This window comes from Plecotus auritus, assembly GCF_963455305.1.
Source record: "Plecotus auritus genome assembly, chromosome: 12".
NCBI classification, from domain to species: domain Eukaryota; kingdom Metazoa; phylum Chordata; class Mammalia; order Chiroptera; family Vespertilionidae; genus Plecotus; species Plecotus auritus.
This window is the reverse complement of record NC_137778.1, coordinates 2,960,119-2,976,475: the sequence shown is the minus strand read 5'-3', so window position 1 is coordinate 2,976,475 and position 16,357 is coordinate 2,960,119. Positions and strand designations below refer to the sequence as shown.

At 56.3% G+C, this 16,357-nt stretch overlaps 1 protein-coding gene across 2 annotated transcripts in view; it reads right to left on the bottom strand.

Annotated features, from left to right (window-relative positions):
* Window positions 1–8,390: 8,390 nt before the first annotated feature.
* The window catches only part of UCK2 (uridine-cytidine kinase 2), a 74,427-nt gene continuing 66,460 nt past the window's right edge, over window positions 8,391–16,357 (bottom strand). For both annotated transcript variants that reach the window (XM_080648842.1, XM_080648841.1), the window contains exons 5-7: window positions 14,675–14,772; window positions 12,426–12,474; window positions 8,391–11,593 (exon numbers count right to left, since the gene is read on the bottom strand). In XM_080648842.1, the coding sequence (XP_080504968.1) occupies window positions 11,454–11,593; window positions 12,426–12,474; window positions 14,675–14,772 (287 nt within the window). In that variant the 3' untranslated portion in view covers window positions 8,391–11,453. The remainder of the gene's footprint in view (window positions 11,594–12,425; window positions 12,475–14,674; window positions 14,773–16,357) is intronic.

The following is a 16,357-nucleotide window of genomic DNA, read 5'->3' as shown; positions in this document are numbered from 1 at the left end:
GAACAGGAAGACAGGGAGGAGACAGCCGGTCAATTCTCCCTCCCTCCTCCCCACCATTACCAACCGGTTCTGTTCCGCGCCGCTCAGAGGCCTCCCCTGGGTGACGCACAGCTATGCATTTGGTGAAACCTTAGCCAGTTTGGTAACACGCCTCCTCGTAGTGGTTTCCCTTTTTCTGCCCCATTTCCCTCTTCTCCTCCCACGGCCCTGCACCCCGTACAGTCTGAGCTCATGAGCGTTGCCTCAGGCTCCGTTTTCTAGGGAACTCGGGCCGAGATACCTCCCTACCATAAGTGACCAAAAATAACTTCCTCCCAGCCTCGCACAGCCCGCTCCACCGCCCCGCCACGCGGCTTCACTCAGGCTGCGGGGAGCTCGCTCGCACACACTCCAGTGGAGGCTGGGTGTCTGAGTCGCTGGCTCGGTGCGTCGCTCCCAGGAGGTGGATTACGTGACCCCCTTTCCATAAGGGAGAGAGGCTGAGGGAGGTGAGGCAGCCTCAGGCCAGAGAAGCTGGAATTCGAGTCCCTGCTTTTCTGATGGCAAAGCTGACCTGCACCTCGCTCCCTGCTGTGTGGGACTCTCCCAGACTGAGTCCTCCCAGCTCCCCCCTGGCTCTCCTTACCCATGCCTGCTCTCCACTAAGCTCCTCCTGAGGTCCCTGCTCACCCGACCCGCCTCCCGGAGTCACATGAGGTTTAAAATAAACTACCTCAGTGAGGGACTCTCCGGAGGCCACTCAGTTCCGCCCCTGCTGTGGGCTTGAAGGCCAGCACCTGGGAGAGTGAATGGGACTACAGTCCCCCTCCTCCCCCTTCCCGGGGGCGTGTGGACAGGCACAGGCCAAGACCCCTGTGGAGGCCTGAAACTGCGGGAAGCACCAAGCCCTGTGTATACTATGTCTTTGCCTACACATACACACGATGATGACGTGTAATTCATCAACTAGGCACCGTAAGAGATCAACAATCACTAACAAAACAGCACAACTGTAGCAACAGACTGCGATGTGGCTCTCTCACGCCTCCCTGTGCCGCACCCACCTTCTCCTGGGGGTGCTCTGAGATGACACGGGCCCAGGTGACGACATGACGGGGGCTGGCGACGTCAGGCTGGTGACGTCAGGCGGCTGCTGACCTGACCGTGGGTGACAAGCACTTCCCGGTTTCTCCTGGGCGCCTGGGAACTGCCAGCCTCGCTGCTCCAGCGCTTTGGGGCGGTGTGACGGTGTGACGTCAGGTAGGTCGCTTTGGGGGGTGTGACGTCAGGTAAGGTCGGGGTGACATGAGCACCAGAGGCTCCTTTAGTGCCTGGAGTGGGAGGTGCAGCCGAGGGAGGAGCCAGGTTGGGCATGGGACTGAGGGGGACTCAGGAGGTTTCACCCGCTGCTCTGTGCGGAAACTTACCTCACGTCCCTTCTAGTTCTGGGTCCTTCCTATAGTATTCCGGACTGCGGCGGCCATGGGTAGCTGACGACGGGAAGTGGAACCGTGGAAAAGGGGGACTACGATACAGGAGGTGTCATGGCCAATACACGCACACTGACACATGCACACACGCACACACATGCACATGCACGCACGCGCGCGCACACACACACACACACACACAATAAATGGAAATCTCACATCAACGAAAGTTTTCAAACCAGTGTTTGTGATCAAACTGATAAACCGATTGTATTAAAAACCAACTCTGGAGGCAGAGGGACCCAGGGCTGTCACCGGGGTGTCCTCTGCGTGCCGTCCTCTCCCCTTCCCTGGATGGTGGGCAGTTCCCAAAGCCTCCGGTCGCCTGGAGGAGGAGTGGGTCTCCCTCCCTCAGGTGGGAGGGGAAGGCCCCCGAAAAGTAAGGGCCTGAGGCGGCAGCTCTTGCTGAGCCCCCCTTCTCCTGACGACGCGTCACCGGAGTGTCCGCTCTCCTTGGGCTCCACTTCCTCCGAGGCAGCTGGGGTACATACGTCCGCCGGGCTGGGCTCCCCTTCGGAAGGGACCACATCAGTCAGCTCCATCGGAGCCCGCACTGGGCCGGAGGACTCAGAGGGAACGTACACCAACAATTGTTTCATGCCTTGTGCATACACAGCACTTCGGGATTTTCAAAGCATTTTAACTTCATGACGGTGTTTAAACGGGCGCAGCCCTGTGCGGTGATGGGACCGGCATTGTGATCCCTAAATGAGGAAACGGGCCAAGAGCAGCTCATCAGGGTCACGTGGTCAGTCAATGGCAAAGCTGGGCCAGGAGGCCTCTGGGAGGACCTGAGGGAGTGATAAGAAGTGTACACGTGAAGCAGGAGTGTGGCGAGGTGGGAGAGGCTGGGGTGGCGCACAGGGACTGCAGGCTTCCTTCCCAGGCCGGCCACCTGAGTTCTCCAGGTAGGACGTCAATGTGCCCCCTCCCTGAGCCCCCAGCCCAGGAACCTGCATCATCGTCCTGTGCGCGCGCCACTCTTCCTTGCACACATTAGTGCTCCCAGCCATTCATGAGGTCCCTGCGGGCGGGAGGGCTGGCAGGGCCTGGCGCACCCACACATTCAGTGTTTCTCAGAGGACTGTCCTCTGCTGCTGGGAGGGTTCAGCAGGACCTGGCTCTGCTGTGGCTCCCTCCCGCCACCTACTGGCCAGTGCTAAGAAAAACAGCCCACAGGCGGAGCTGTTTCCCAGGCTGCGCTGGGCACACAGCCACACCTGGGCTGCAGGCCACGCTTCTGGTCAGGAGCAGCTCAGATGCCACGTCACTTTAAACAGCCATGTGCATCTCATGCTAGCACAGTGCCTGGCTCCAAAGCAAATCAAATCAGGAAGCAAGCAACTATGCAGCACCGATTATGTGGACGAGGACCAGGCTGAGCACATGAAGGTAACGGGAAACACACTTCACGGTTCCTGCTACAGGGGAATTTGGAGCGAAGCGCTCCCAACCCAGACGCCCCAGCACATGTCACAGACTTGGAGCAGTAGAACTCCAAGTACCATTTGACCCTGTTGACAAAGCAGAATTTTTCTGAAGAAAAAAGTTTGAGAAAATTAATGGGATACATTTTTCCCCACTATCATGTCTCAGATAACCAGGAAGCCTGTTGCTACAAAGTACTTAAAAATTCTAGATAAAATACGCAAAAAAGTTCCGTTTAATGCATAGTTGAGCATATAGAAAAAGAAATTTTACAGGAGCCAAGAAGAGGAAATAAAACTTAGAGATAAGAAATCAACATGTTTTGTAATATGATCAAATAGTGGGGGTTTTGCCCTGGCCGGTTTGGCTCAGTGGATAGAGCGTTGGCCTGCGGACTGAAGAGTTCTGGGTTTGATTCTGGCCAAGGGCACATGCCTGGGTTGCAGGTTCGATCCCCAGTGGGGGGCGTGCAGGAGGCAGCCAATCCATGATTCTCTCTTATCATTGATGTTTCTATCTCTCTCCCTCTCCCTTCCTCTCTGAAATCAATAAACAAATATATTTTTTAATAATAGTGTTTTTTTTTTAAAACTATAAATATGGTCAATGAAATTAAACACTTGATGAGTACATTTTGGGCAGCAGAAGAGACAATAAGTGAAACTTTGCAAACATGTCACCTTGAGAAGTTAAAAAGATGAAAAAGCAAGTGAGAGGAAGAGACTTGGAGGAGAGAAGAAAGGGTTATACGTAGACGTACCTACAGATCGAGAGGGAGAGAACGGAGGTAAGGGTCAGGAGGCAACATCAGAACGGAGAATAGCTGTGAATTTTCTAGAACAAATGAAACACACAGACCTCACCAGCTGGGAAGCACCTGTGGATAATTACAAATAAATCCATGTTTCAACACTTCATGGCAAACTGCAGAACATCAAAGACAAAGAGGAGTCTTTATTTAAAAAAAAAAAAAAAAAAGATAGGAGAAAGCAGGAAAAAAACCCTCAAAACGTTGAAAGAACACACAGCTAAATTATCATTCAAAAGGGAAGGTGAAATAAAGACATTTTCAACAAAGACCGCACCACTAACCCCTCTGTGAAAGAATCAGTAAAGGGTGCTTGTGAGGAAGAGAACTGAATCCAGAAGGAAGTGAAATAGTGAACAAAGGCACCAGTAAAAGTCTAGATGAAGCTATACAAACACAGCATAAATGATTATTTTTTAAACAATAGTTATAATTAGCTTACAAACCATAAAAGCTAGGTGGAACTACTAGTAAAATACGTAGCAACTCTAACAGGTAAGGTAGACAGCGTGGCATGTTAAAGCTTTCTAAAGCTCTTATCTTGCTTGGGAGGAGATGAGAGATTTTTGTCAAGCGTGCACATTAACTTGAAAAGATAATCACTACAGAGAAACATAATGTGTCATTTCCAAACTGTAGAGATGATAAAAGTAAACAGAAATCTCGAAAACGTTGGCGTAAACATGGGAGGTTTGTGCAGAATTCTGAGCTCACAACTAAGTTAAATGGCAGAAAATGGGCAGTGAACTCTAATTTATGTCCAATAATAAATTTAGTTTGGGCCCACGCATGGAGGGTCTGGGGTTCAATTCCCCAATCAAGGGCTGTGGTTTTGATTCCGGCCCCGACCCGGACTGGGCAAGTGCAGGAAGCAACAGATCAATGTGTCTCTCTCAGATCAATGTTTTTCTCCCCCCACCCCCGCCCCTCTCTCCCTCTCTCCCGCCCTCTACTCTCTTTAAAAATCAATGGAAAAAATATCTTCAGGTAACAGCATCAAAAAGTATGAACTGCATAGGAAGAAAGCTTAGGCCGGGAAGAGCCTGAGACAGTCCGCACAGCATTTCCGGGAGAAGCTGCTCCCAGCCCAGTGGCCACCTCGGGTCTGAATGGAAAACCCCAGGCTCTGCCTGTGCGTCAGTCACCTGCACCGTTCGCTGTGACAGATTCTCTCCCTAGACCTACGGACTCAGAATTTTCAGGACCAGGTCCCGGTGATCGTCCACAAGCCCCAGTGACCTGGCTGGCCAGCTTGGGGGGCCACTGCTATAGATGGGGGTCAGCTCCTATGGGCCTGAGTGAAGGCTTTAATAGAGATTTTCCAGGAAAAAAAAAAAAGCAAAGCAAAAAGGAGATCACATCGTATTTAGACTTCCAAGGACAGCTCTCCTAGGAACCCTGGTCGCCAAATGAATGCCATCAGCCCCGCCCCCCGCCCCCAACCCTCCTGCTGAGACCCAAACCCACCACTAGGGGGCAGACACACACCACAACCTCAGCCCCAGCCCACCTCCTGCAGTTTGGGGCTAAATCCATTCCCTCCCCCTTACAGCTTGAGTGACTGCATTCCTGGCATACTTCGCAGGATGGGTTTAAGGATCAGATGAGGCAACGTGAAAGTTTACTGGTGGCTGGAAAAGTCCGACGTGAACACTGCAGAGAACGCTGGAAATTTCAGAAACTGAGAAGAGGAATCTTGAAATATCTGAGCAAATTGCCTCGCAAGAGAGTCCCAGGCTTTTCAGCATAACATCCCACTGTGAGCTTTCGAGGCGAGGCTGAGCTGGCTTTCCCTGGCCCAGGACAGTCGGCACGTAGCACGCACTGCCCAGACCCCAGCCACCTTCATCCTGGCCCTGAACGTAGGACCACTGATCTGGTCCAACCAAGTCCTAGTGTGAAAGGGGGATGCATGCGTGTCAGGCACGACTGCATGTTCTCACCTCCATTCACTTAATGGAGAATACGTGCCTGGGTTTAGTCTTACCAAATTGATGCCCTTGGCTACTTGATGTTATTTTAGTTCACAGCTTCTTCACAACACACACACACACACACACACACACACACACACACACGCACACACACACGCACACGCATAGCCCAAGGTTTAGCAGGTGTTTTTAATTATCTTTACTTTACTTACTTATTTTAATCCTCACCCAAGGATATTTTTTTCTCCATTGAATTTTTTAGAGTGGAAGAAAGGGAGGAAGGGGAAGAGAGAGACATTGATTTGAGAGACACAGCAATTGGGTGCTTCCCCATGAGCCCCAACCAGGCCCAGGGATTGAACCTGTAACCCAGGTACATGCCCTTGACCGGGAATCAAAAACTGGCAAGGGCTTAATTTCTAATTTTTTAATTAATATTTTTTCAATTACAGTTTACATCCAGTATTATTTTGGATTAGTTTCAGATGTACATAGAGGTTAGACCAGCCTTGGGCAAACTACGGCCCGCGGGCCGGATCCAGCTGTTCTATCCGGTTCTCTTGCTCTCCCCTCTGCTCCTTTACTTTGAATTTATATTAGTTCACACAAACACTCCATCCATGCTTTTGTTCCGGCCCCCCGGTCCAGTTTAAGAACCAATTGTGGCCCTCGAGTCAAAAAGTTTGCCCACCCCTGGGTTAGACAGTCATATACTTTACCAAGTGCTCCCCCGATATTTCCAGTACCCAGCAGGTGGGTTAACGTCTTTGTGGGTTTTAGAAAATGATCAAACTGCTTTAAATGGAAATTGAATGCTCCTCAGCACCAGATGACAGAAACCCATCTCCCTGGCCCCATCCTCTCACGCGGACTTTCCCACATCTCAGGCTCTGTCTCCTGACTACAGAGCCTTGGCACAGAAGGCTGGCTCAGAGGCTGTGCTGACAGGGTGGGAAGAGCAACAAATTTGCCCAAGGGCCTCACTGGCCTGCACTTTGTCCCCCAATACAAAGGAGCAGAACTGACTTCTGAGCAATGAACTGAGTCCCAAGCAAAGCCTCCAACTGGAGGTGGTCCAGGACAGAGGTGGTCCAGGGCAGAGGTGGTCCAGGGCAGAGGTTGTCCAGGGCAGAGGTGGTCCAGGGCAGAGGTGGTCCAGGACAGGGATGGTCCAGGACAGGGATAGTCCAGGGCAGAGGTGGTCCAGGGCAGAGGTGGTCTAGGACAGAGGTGGTCCCGGGCAGAGGTGGTCCAGGGCAGAGGTGATACAGGGCAGAGGTGGTCCAGGGCAGTGGTGGTCTAGGGCAGAGGTGGTCCAGAGCACAGGTGGTCCAGGGCAGAGGTGGTCTAGGGCAGAGGTGGTCCAGAGCAGAGGTGATCCAGAGCAGAGGTGATCCAGAGCAGAAGTGGTCCAGGGCAGAGGTGATCCAGGACAGGGGTGGTCTAGGGCAGAGGTGGTCCAGGGCAGAGGTGATCCAGGACAGGGGTGGTCTAGGGCAGAGGTGGTCCAGGGCAGAGGTAATCCAGAGCAGAAGTGGTCCAGGGCAGAGGTGGTCCAGGACAGAGGTGGTCCAGGACAGGGATGGTTCAGGGCAGAGGTGGTCCAGGACAGAGGTGGTCCAGGACAGGGATGGTCCAGGGCAGAGGTGGTCTAGGACAGAGGTGGTCCAGGACAAGGATGGTCCAGGGCAGAGGTGGTCCAGGGCAGAGGTAGTCCAGGACAGGGATGGTCCAGGGCAGAGGAGGTCTAGGACAGAGGTGGTCCAGGGCAGAGGTGGTCCAGGGCAGAGGTGGTCCAGGGCAGAGGTGGTCCAGGACAGGGATGGTTCAGGGCAGAGGTGGTCCAGGGCAGAGGTAGTCCAGGACAGGGATGGTTCAGGGCAGAGGTGGTCCAGGGCAGAGGTGGTCCAGGACAGAGGTGGTCCAGGACAGGGATGGTCCAGGGCAGAGATCAGAACAATGAATAGAGGAGCCAGGATCAGTTAAACCAGCCACACAACCACCACCTGTGACACCACGCAAGCCACCTGTCAGTAACTCATGATGCCCTGTCAGGCTGCTGCCAGCTCTGACTCCGCAGCAGCCCCAAGGGTGTGCCTCTCCAAGGAGAGCTCCTTTGGCTCTGCCGGGTCCTTGTGGGTTCGCAGTCAGGGAACAGGTGGCTGTCAGGAGCAGACGCTGCACATTGAGGGTCACTTGTGCCTGGGGGCAGGGCTGCGGGGGTGAATGGGGAGCTGAGAGCAGCAGGGAGGTTGTGGGGGCCAGGCTGCTACTCAGAGCACAAAAGCCCGTTATTTTAAAAACCTGGGTGGTGAGTGATTGAGGTCTTTTGTGGCCGCCTTCATGGCCTGGCCTCGGAGCCCGGTCACAGACATGCTCCTTCAGGATGGTCACACGTGGCACCCACCGGGGGATGGTCCCACTGATACAGGGGATGGAAGTCCAACTTGGAAGGCTGTGGGCTGTGTTTGGGTTTTGGTGGTGGGAGCTGAGCCAGAGGCCCAGGGAACAGAAGCCTCCAGAAACCGCAGCCGCTTTCAGGGGCAAAGGAGAAATGCCCACATGCCGCAAATCACCGGGCTGCGAGGCTGAGCCACAGCGTGCGTGGCCGTGTCTGCCCCGCAAAGGCTCGGCGCTGCCCTCCCACTGCCTCCGCCTCCCATGCCCCCCTGACCCTCCCATGGCCCCCACCTCCCGTGGCCCCTCACTCTCCCATCGCCCCACCTCCCAAGCACCACAGGAAGGCACAGGTGGTTTTCTGTTCAGTCTTTATTTACAGCAAAGTACAGAGCATGTGGCCAATCCTGTAACTGCGAACAATCGAGACCAGGTTAGCAGGCAGAGGGGAGAGCAGGCGTCTCAAAGAAAAAGGCCCAGGTCCCTACCACGGGGCTCCGCCACAGCTGCCACCTGCCACCTGCGAGGGAGGCAGGGCCGAGAGATCAAAGGGGCTCTGAGCTCCACTCAGCCCAGCAACGCCCTCCCTTGTCCCACTCCACCCTGAGAACGGGGTGAAGGCAGAGCCTGCCCCCCCTTCACCACCTGTGACACCACACAAGCCACCTGTCAGTAACTCACGATGCCCCATCTCTGCTCCCGCTCCCTGGTCTGCGGACAATGCATGGGAGGATGTGCAGAGGGAGAAGCAAGCACCGTGGGGCTCTGCACCCAGCACTCAGGTGACCCTCAACCAGCTGGGCTCCAGCCCTTCCCTCTCCCCACCTGCCTGCAGCCTGACCCAGTGGCCTAAGACTGCTGACCCACTGGCACCCAGACAAGGATCCAGTTGAGCCCAGGAGACAGGAAGCCAGTGGCCAGGCAGCCAGGAGTGGAGCGGAGCCGAGGGGCACTGCAGGGACGCTGTCCTAAAGGGGGCGCTGGAGACCCTCCGTCCCCGCCCTCGGCCTCCCTGAGCTCCTGTGGTCTCCCAGGGCCACGCTACCCACTCCCAGCAGGACACCGTGGTCAGCACCTGCGCTTCCTCACACCTCCCCCATCTCTGCTCCCACTGGTCGGGCTGCCCACGGGCGGCCGAGGCTTCATGCCTGTTTCCCGCTCCCTGGTCTGCGGACAACGCGTGGGAGGACGTGCAGAGGGAGAAGCGAGCACCGTGGGGCTCTGAAGCCAAGACTCCTGTGGGCATGACCAGCATCACCCACTGCTCGCGGCTGCCAGCCCCAGAGGGCAGACACAGATGACGTGGTCGTGGCCTAATGACTCTCCAGGGCGATCAGAGACCCCGCGGCTCTCGAATGCCAGTCCAGGATTTGTCCTACAGAAGCTCAAGTTCAGCCTCAGCTGGCTAAATGCTGGGCCGGGCAGGGCTTCCCCTCTCCTGGCCCAGGGCACAGGGTTCCCAGAACCAGGCCATCCTCGGCACCGCCAGCGAGTGTGGCCCAGCGCCCCCCGCGGAGCCACTGAGAACTGGAGATGGTTTTCCCAGGAGGCAGGGCAGCCTTGGCGCCGCTTCCCAGCCTGGACCGGGCCGCTCGGCCACAGCGGCTTAGCCCCCACACCACGGGTGGACGAGGAGGCGGCTACGTAGTCAAGGCTGAGATGAGAAAGCCCACCTTCCGAGGCAGGGGGACCCACAGCCAAGGCACTAAATGGTTTGGCACCTGGGAGCTTCAAGTAAAGGTGAGGGTGCTACCCGCTGACAGACAGGCCACGGCTCCGGCACAGGGGCGGGCCTCCCGAAGCACACCGGCCCTCGCGGCAGGAGGACCCTAACCCAGGCCTGCCCTCCACCCTTCACCTCAGAGCTGTGCAAGGCAGGGTGGGCAAGGTAATGAACACTGATTCTGAAACAACCCAGCACCTCCGCCTGGAGCCCTCGGAGCCCGTGCCCCACCAGGCGGCTGCGGAGTCAGGAGCACCCTCCGGGCCTGTGACACGTCTCCCCACTGTCTCAGGGGCGGCAAAGCTCTGTTGGGGATTAGGTTTGAAACAGCAAAACAGTTAGAGTCAAATCGAGTCCAGAAAAGGGGGTCAACATGAATGGTGCTCGAGGGGCACATGGCAGATGAACCTGAATGGCTCCGATGGGCTTCGGCAGCCTCGGGAAGGGAAGGGGAGGGCAGCCACTGTGGAGGGCAAGCTGAGGGTGTGGCGACTGAGAAAGGGAGGCTCTGACTCTCGGGCAGTTACAGGCTGGGGCGCGGGCTCTAATCAGACCTCAACTTGTTCCCCCCCCCACTTCTTGCACCCCCTCCAGCCAGACTCCAAGAATCTGCTTCTTCCAAAGCTACTCATTTTCGCCAAGAGGAAGCCCCCGGGGAAGATGGAATTCTCCACCCCAAGCCTTTCATCCCACGACTCCAGCTTAGGACCTAAACACCATTTCCCGTCTCCCCTCCACGCCCAGCGCTGCCACACCCAAAAGGCAGCCCATCTGTGATGCCGCCAGCAATGACGCTGCTTAAGGTGCGTGCCACCCCATCTCCCTGCAAACCCCCGCATCTCCGGGACAAAGCTACTGTGCCCTGCGCGGGCAGAGCTCTGTTGCCACCCTGCCAGCTGGCCTTCTGCCAGCAGAAGTCTCTTCAGCACCCCGACTGCAAGGGACCGCTGTGCGCCCCTGGGAAAAGCCTGGGGAGTCTGGTCCGTGACTCCCTGGGAGTCAGATCCCTGCCAGGGACGAGGGACAGGCAGCTCTGGCTTTGGAGACCGAGTCACGGGGGAGTGAGGGAGTCGTCACGCCGCCACCCGAGCAGCCAGGGGTGGGCGTAGGGTGGGCCGTTGGGACGACGCAGAAGACACGCTCTCCAAAGGGCCCCTTCCCTGAGTTTGCTTTTTCAGGTGAGGTCTTGCCCTAATTTCAACTCAAAAGAAAAAAATAGTCTCTTATCGACATGTCAGTAAGCTGCAGCTCCAAGCAGTGCATTCGGCAGGCGCTCAGTGTGGGCCACGAGCCCCCCATGCTCCCACCTCACAGGTGCCAGCCGCCCGCCTGGACGCCGGGGCCACGTGGCCTCGGGGAAGCTCCAGCTCCAGTCCCCACACATCTATGCGGGCCCTCCTGCAAGATACTTAGCAGCAAACAGCTTTACAGTATTTTGTACATTTACACAAAAATAGATCCTTTTATATACGTGTGTGTATTTGTAACTGGTACAGGTTGGCATGATTAGGCATCACCAGTGGTAGTTGGCACAGTTCGTCGTGTAAGCTCAGGGTCAAGTTCCATTTCAAGATCAAAGGCATTTCTTTTCCGTGTTGTTTCTTAAATAAGCAGAGTCATAGGAAACCGTATGTGCAGACGGCCACGCCCCTGCCGCCGTCTGTCCGGGAGCGGGGCAGGGTCCGGGGCGCGGGTCAGTGCGGCCGGCTGCTGGACTCGGAGGCCTGCCTCTTGCGTGCGGGCATGTAGCCGTTGAGATAGCCGTTGGTCTGCCGCTTGGACAGCCCTCCGTTGAGAATGTCCTGGATGTGCTGCACGATGAGGTTGATGGCCACTGGGGGGCGGAGACGGGCAGCTGTTAGAGATGCACCCAGGGTGGAGGGAACAGCCTCCCCCAGCCCCAGGCCGGGCTGATGTGACCCCCTGGAGGGTTCCCACAGGAAGAAGGGCCGTGCCCGGGACACAGGAAGCCCTGAATAAACGGGCTTCTTCTGGGATGCTCAGTCACGGCGGCAGGAGAGCCATCAGCCCAACCCTGTCTGCAGGTGCGAGGCCTGGCCTTCTCCATGGCACCACCTGCCTGTGACCCGTCCTGGGAAACCTCCCACCGCCCCGTCCCAAACCCAGGGACCCACGGAAGGCCCTCTCCTCCAAAGATGATCCAACACAGGACTCTCTTTTCTTACCATTAGGAACAAATTATGCAAATGATTAACTTCAAAAACAGAAGCATCAAGTGCTTTCTGGGGTGACACGCAAAGAACACGTCTTCCGGGCACTGTCCCGGTCGTGCCAACTCAGCCGCGCCCTGGGGACCCAGACAAACCCAGGTGGCGGGCCATTTACAACCGTCACTGTCGTGAAAAAGACAGGCTGAGGACGACAGGAGGTAGACAGCGAAAGTCTCAGCAAAAGAATTAAATGTTTTAAAGGGAGAAAATCTGAAATAAATTATAAGAGCAGGAGAAGACAGGGTTTCTCCACGCCTCTGATTTCGGCCAGGGAATAACAGTCCACGTGTGTGCCCACATTCACACATGCGTCACACAGGGCCGGTGCCCACAGCCGCCGGGCAGGTGGGCATTCCTTCCGGGGTCCGCCACCCTGCAGGGCCTTGTTTGGTCACCACGCCCTGCCCCAAAGCACGACACCCCACAAGGACTCACCTAGATTGTCTACACCTCTGGGAATGATCACGTCCGCGTATTTCTTTGTCTGCGGAAGAAGATATTTACAACCTACTAAGCGGGGTTCAGAGAGAAACCGGCCCAAGCCGCCCGGGGGGAACGTGGGGACGGGGCGGCCTTCTCTCCACCTAATCCACAGGGCAGTGGTGTCAGGCCTCGGACATAATGTTTTCACCCGCTTTAACTAAATTATAATGAATCAGCCCGGCCGGGTAGCTCAGTTGCTTGCGTATTCAATCTCTGGTCAGGGCACATACAAGAATCAACCTGAATGCATACATAAATGGAGCAACAAATCATTCCATCACACCCCCCCTTCCTCTCTCTCTAAAATCAACCTATTAATCAATCCAAATCAATCAGCTTTTCCTCGAATTCACATTTGAACGTCCCCTGTAGTTTCAGTTTACAACCTGCAGGGAGAACGTGGTCTTTGAAACCAAATCTGTAATTGCTTCTTCAGCCCCAAGGAAAGTGTGAATCAGTGACACCCCAACTTCAGGGGAGCAGTCCACCTGGAACTTCGCAGCCCAGCAGCGCAAGGTGAACCCAGAAAAGGCCTCTGGATACAGGTCACGGGCCCTGTCACTGCACTTACTTTAAAAACATGTTTTTATTGATCTCAGAGAGGAAGGGAGAGTCAAAAACATTAATAATGAGTCATTGATCGGCTGCCTCCTACATGCCCCACACTGGGGATGGAGCCCACAACCTGGGCATGTGCCCCAACCGGGAATCAAACCGTGACCTCCTGGTTCATAGGTCAACACTCAACCCCTGAGCCACGCTGGCTGGGCTACACTTTTTGTTAAAAGGGTACAATTAGCACAAAATCCTTTTTTTATTTAACTTACTGAGATTTTGTGGCCCATTTTCCAAAGAACTGTGCCTGGGTGTATAACCAAGGTTTAGGGTGAGACCACATAAACATGAGCATCTCTAGACTGGAACGGTGAAAATACAACCTGGCCTGACCCGGGCAGACAATTGGGTCCGAGCTCCGGGCTCACCCGGGAGCGACCCGATCGCCCTGGGCACCCAGTGGCTGGACCGTGGGAACCAGCAGCAATAACCCGAAAATGTTTGTGCCGAATTCTGAGCTCACGACTAAGTCAGTCAGCAGAAAATGGCAGTTAACTCTAATTCATGTCCAAGAGTAAATTTAGTTTGCTCTCTGATTACATGAACAAGAGCAGAAGTCTGAGACAGAGGGATGGACGGACGGATAGAATTTCACGGCCGCTCGGCCCTCTTCCCAGAAACCTAACCCTGAAACCCAATCCTCAAGGTTACGCCTGCTGACTCAGAGCCTGCCTAACCCTGATCGGAAACAAAGTCAAGTCCGTCTGACGCAAGACCTGCTCCTAACAGACTGGGAGGAACAAAGGCAGCTGGGAAGCTTGTCTCTCCAGGAAGGGAGCAAGAACCTGGTCCTCACTCTGTACCTGTTCTCAGCCCTCCCAGCCCCCAGCCCCCACGGGTACCACCCAGACCAGGCCGAGCCCCACTCTCTCCCTCCTCAGAGCTGAATCATAAACCCTTGGGGAGCTAGACCAAGGCTTGGTCAGCCTGGAGGAGACACGCGGAGTCCCCTTCCTCACGCAGGGCACCCGGTCCCTGGTGGCACTCACAGTCTCCCCAAGAAGCCGAGGACGCCCCTTGCCCTGACCTTCCTGCTCAGAAAGCCTCCTCACTGCCAGGCTGCCAGGGCTGTGCCAGGGCGGGGACGCCCCCCAGCACGGATCCCTTCCCGATGGGGCTGGGCTGCAGTGACGGAGGAGGTCGCCCCCCAGCACGGATCCCTTCCCGACGGGGCTGGGCTGCAGTGACGGAGGAGGGTCAGAGACCCTGCAGTGGCATCCGTCGCCCCGCCCGCCCTGCACACACTCCACCCACCAGGGACCTTTCCCAGGTGCCCACAGCCGAGGCCAAGGCTGCCCAGAGCTGTGACGTGCCTTCAAGGAAGCACTCACACCAGGAGCCTGGCCATGGGATGCAGACCTTCCGGGGACTGAGCAGCACGATCCTAAGGCCCCGACGATGAGAGATGAGACAGACTGGAGGACTGGGTTCGGGGCTGCAAAGCACCAGAGGCCGCCCTTCCCGGGGTCTCCGCAGAGGGTGATGCTCAGAGTGAGCTGCGAGCCGGGCGCTGCCTCAGCCCACACCCCGTGTCTGATTACACCTTACAGCCCAGATTCAACAAAACAAACCGGAACACAACTCACCGGCAAGCAGAACTCCTCGAAGGCGGGCTTGACGAAGGTGATGTACTGGGACAAGATCTGTTCCAGGTCCCTCCCCCTCTCGCTGATGTCTCTCAGCACTGTAAGAGAAGGAAGAGCGGGAGTGGGAAATGGCGCCAGAGCCGACCCCGTCTCCAGGCCTCTGGATGGGCCACATGCTGGGACCTGAGCCGTGACCAAGAGCACGAGCAGCAGCTTCGGGAACATGAGTCCCGTGTCTACGCCTGCTGCAGTCAACCTTGGCGGCGGCTCGAGGCTCTGCGCCACAGCTGCACGGCTTCTGGTTCCAGCAGCGTTTGACCTAATGAACAGCAGTGTGAACAGCCAAAGAGCAGGGCCGTCCTGGAGCTCACAAGAGGCGGTACCCTGGCCCACAAGGTGGTGGGCTTCCTGGCGGAGGGCACACTGCCCACCTGCCTCCTGTCCCCTGCACCTGTGTGCCGTCAGCGACCCTCTGCTGATATGCCCACCTGGTCTCGCCAGGCTCACAGCCCCTCTCACATCCAGGCCCCGCCGAGGGGAGCAGGCAGGACCCTCTGGGTCGGCCTTTCCCACTCAGTCATGCACAGAGGTTTGCACACAGACAACAACTTAGTGAGAAATGAGGAAACCACGGTGCAGGGAACAATGGGTTAACCCTGGGAAGCAGCCCAGACTGATCCAAACTCACCTTGTCCTACTTCCTCCTGGGCAGGGTGATATAGGGACATCCAAACACCTTTTAACGGACGCTTTTGTCCAAAATGGAGAGGGTCTGCCTGACTAAGGGACTGAGCCATGGCTCTGCCACAGAGCACGAGCCACCCCAAGCCTGTTTCCCAAACTCAGCAGTGAGCTGAGAGGAGAGTCTGTCCGTCAAAACAGCCCCCCACCCCCCACCCCGCCCCGGCCGCGTGGCTCGGTTGGTTGGGGCGTCTTCCCGTGCACGAAGGGTCACAGGGCTGATTTCCGATCAGGGCACATTCGGGAGGCAACTGATCGCTGTTTCTCTCTCACGTGGATGTTTCTCTCTCGCTCTAAAATCAACTGAAAAAATTTAAAAACAAACAAAACAAAAAAAACCAGCCTCTGCCTACAGATGTCACTTTGAACCTTGGTGCACGAGCTGTGAAACCTTCCCCCGACCCCAAAATGGCATCACATCCACCCCCAATCACGGGGCGCCCATCCACCCCCAATCACGGGGCGCCCATCCACCCCCAACCAGCTCTCAGGCACAGGCTCGGGTGTAGGATGAAGCCACTGTAAACGAACACAGGGAATGCTTGTGAGCGATTTCTGGACAGTCACATCTGAACAATCCTGTTTGCACTCACCTATGCACATGGACACGCATGATCGGGAGGGGCAGGGAAGCGGGGGGGGGGGGGGGGGTCATGGCTGTGACCCAGGCTGGCAGGGGCCAGTGTCCAGGACCACAGTCCAGAGCAGGTACCACTGCTGCGCCCCGACTTCCTCCAGCTCCTCCGAGGTAAGCCCAGGGAATAAGCGGTGGGTTGGCCCCTAACCTTCCTAACCAGTCCTCCCTAACCAGTCCTCCCTAACCAGTCCTCCCTAACCAGTCCTCCCTAACCAGTCCTCCCTAACCAGTCCTCCCTAACCGGCCAGACTTGCCTGACGACCTGACTGTCCTCCCAGACCAGAGAAGCTGTCCCTGGGGCATTC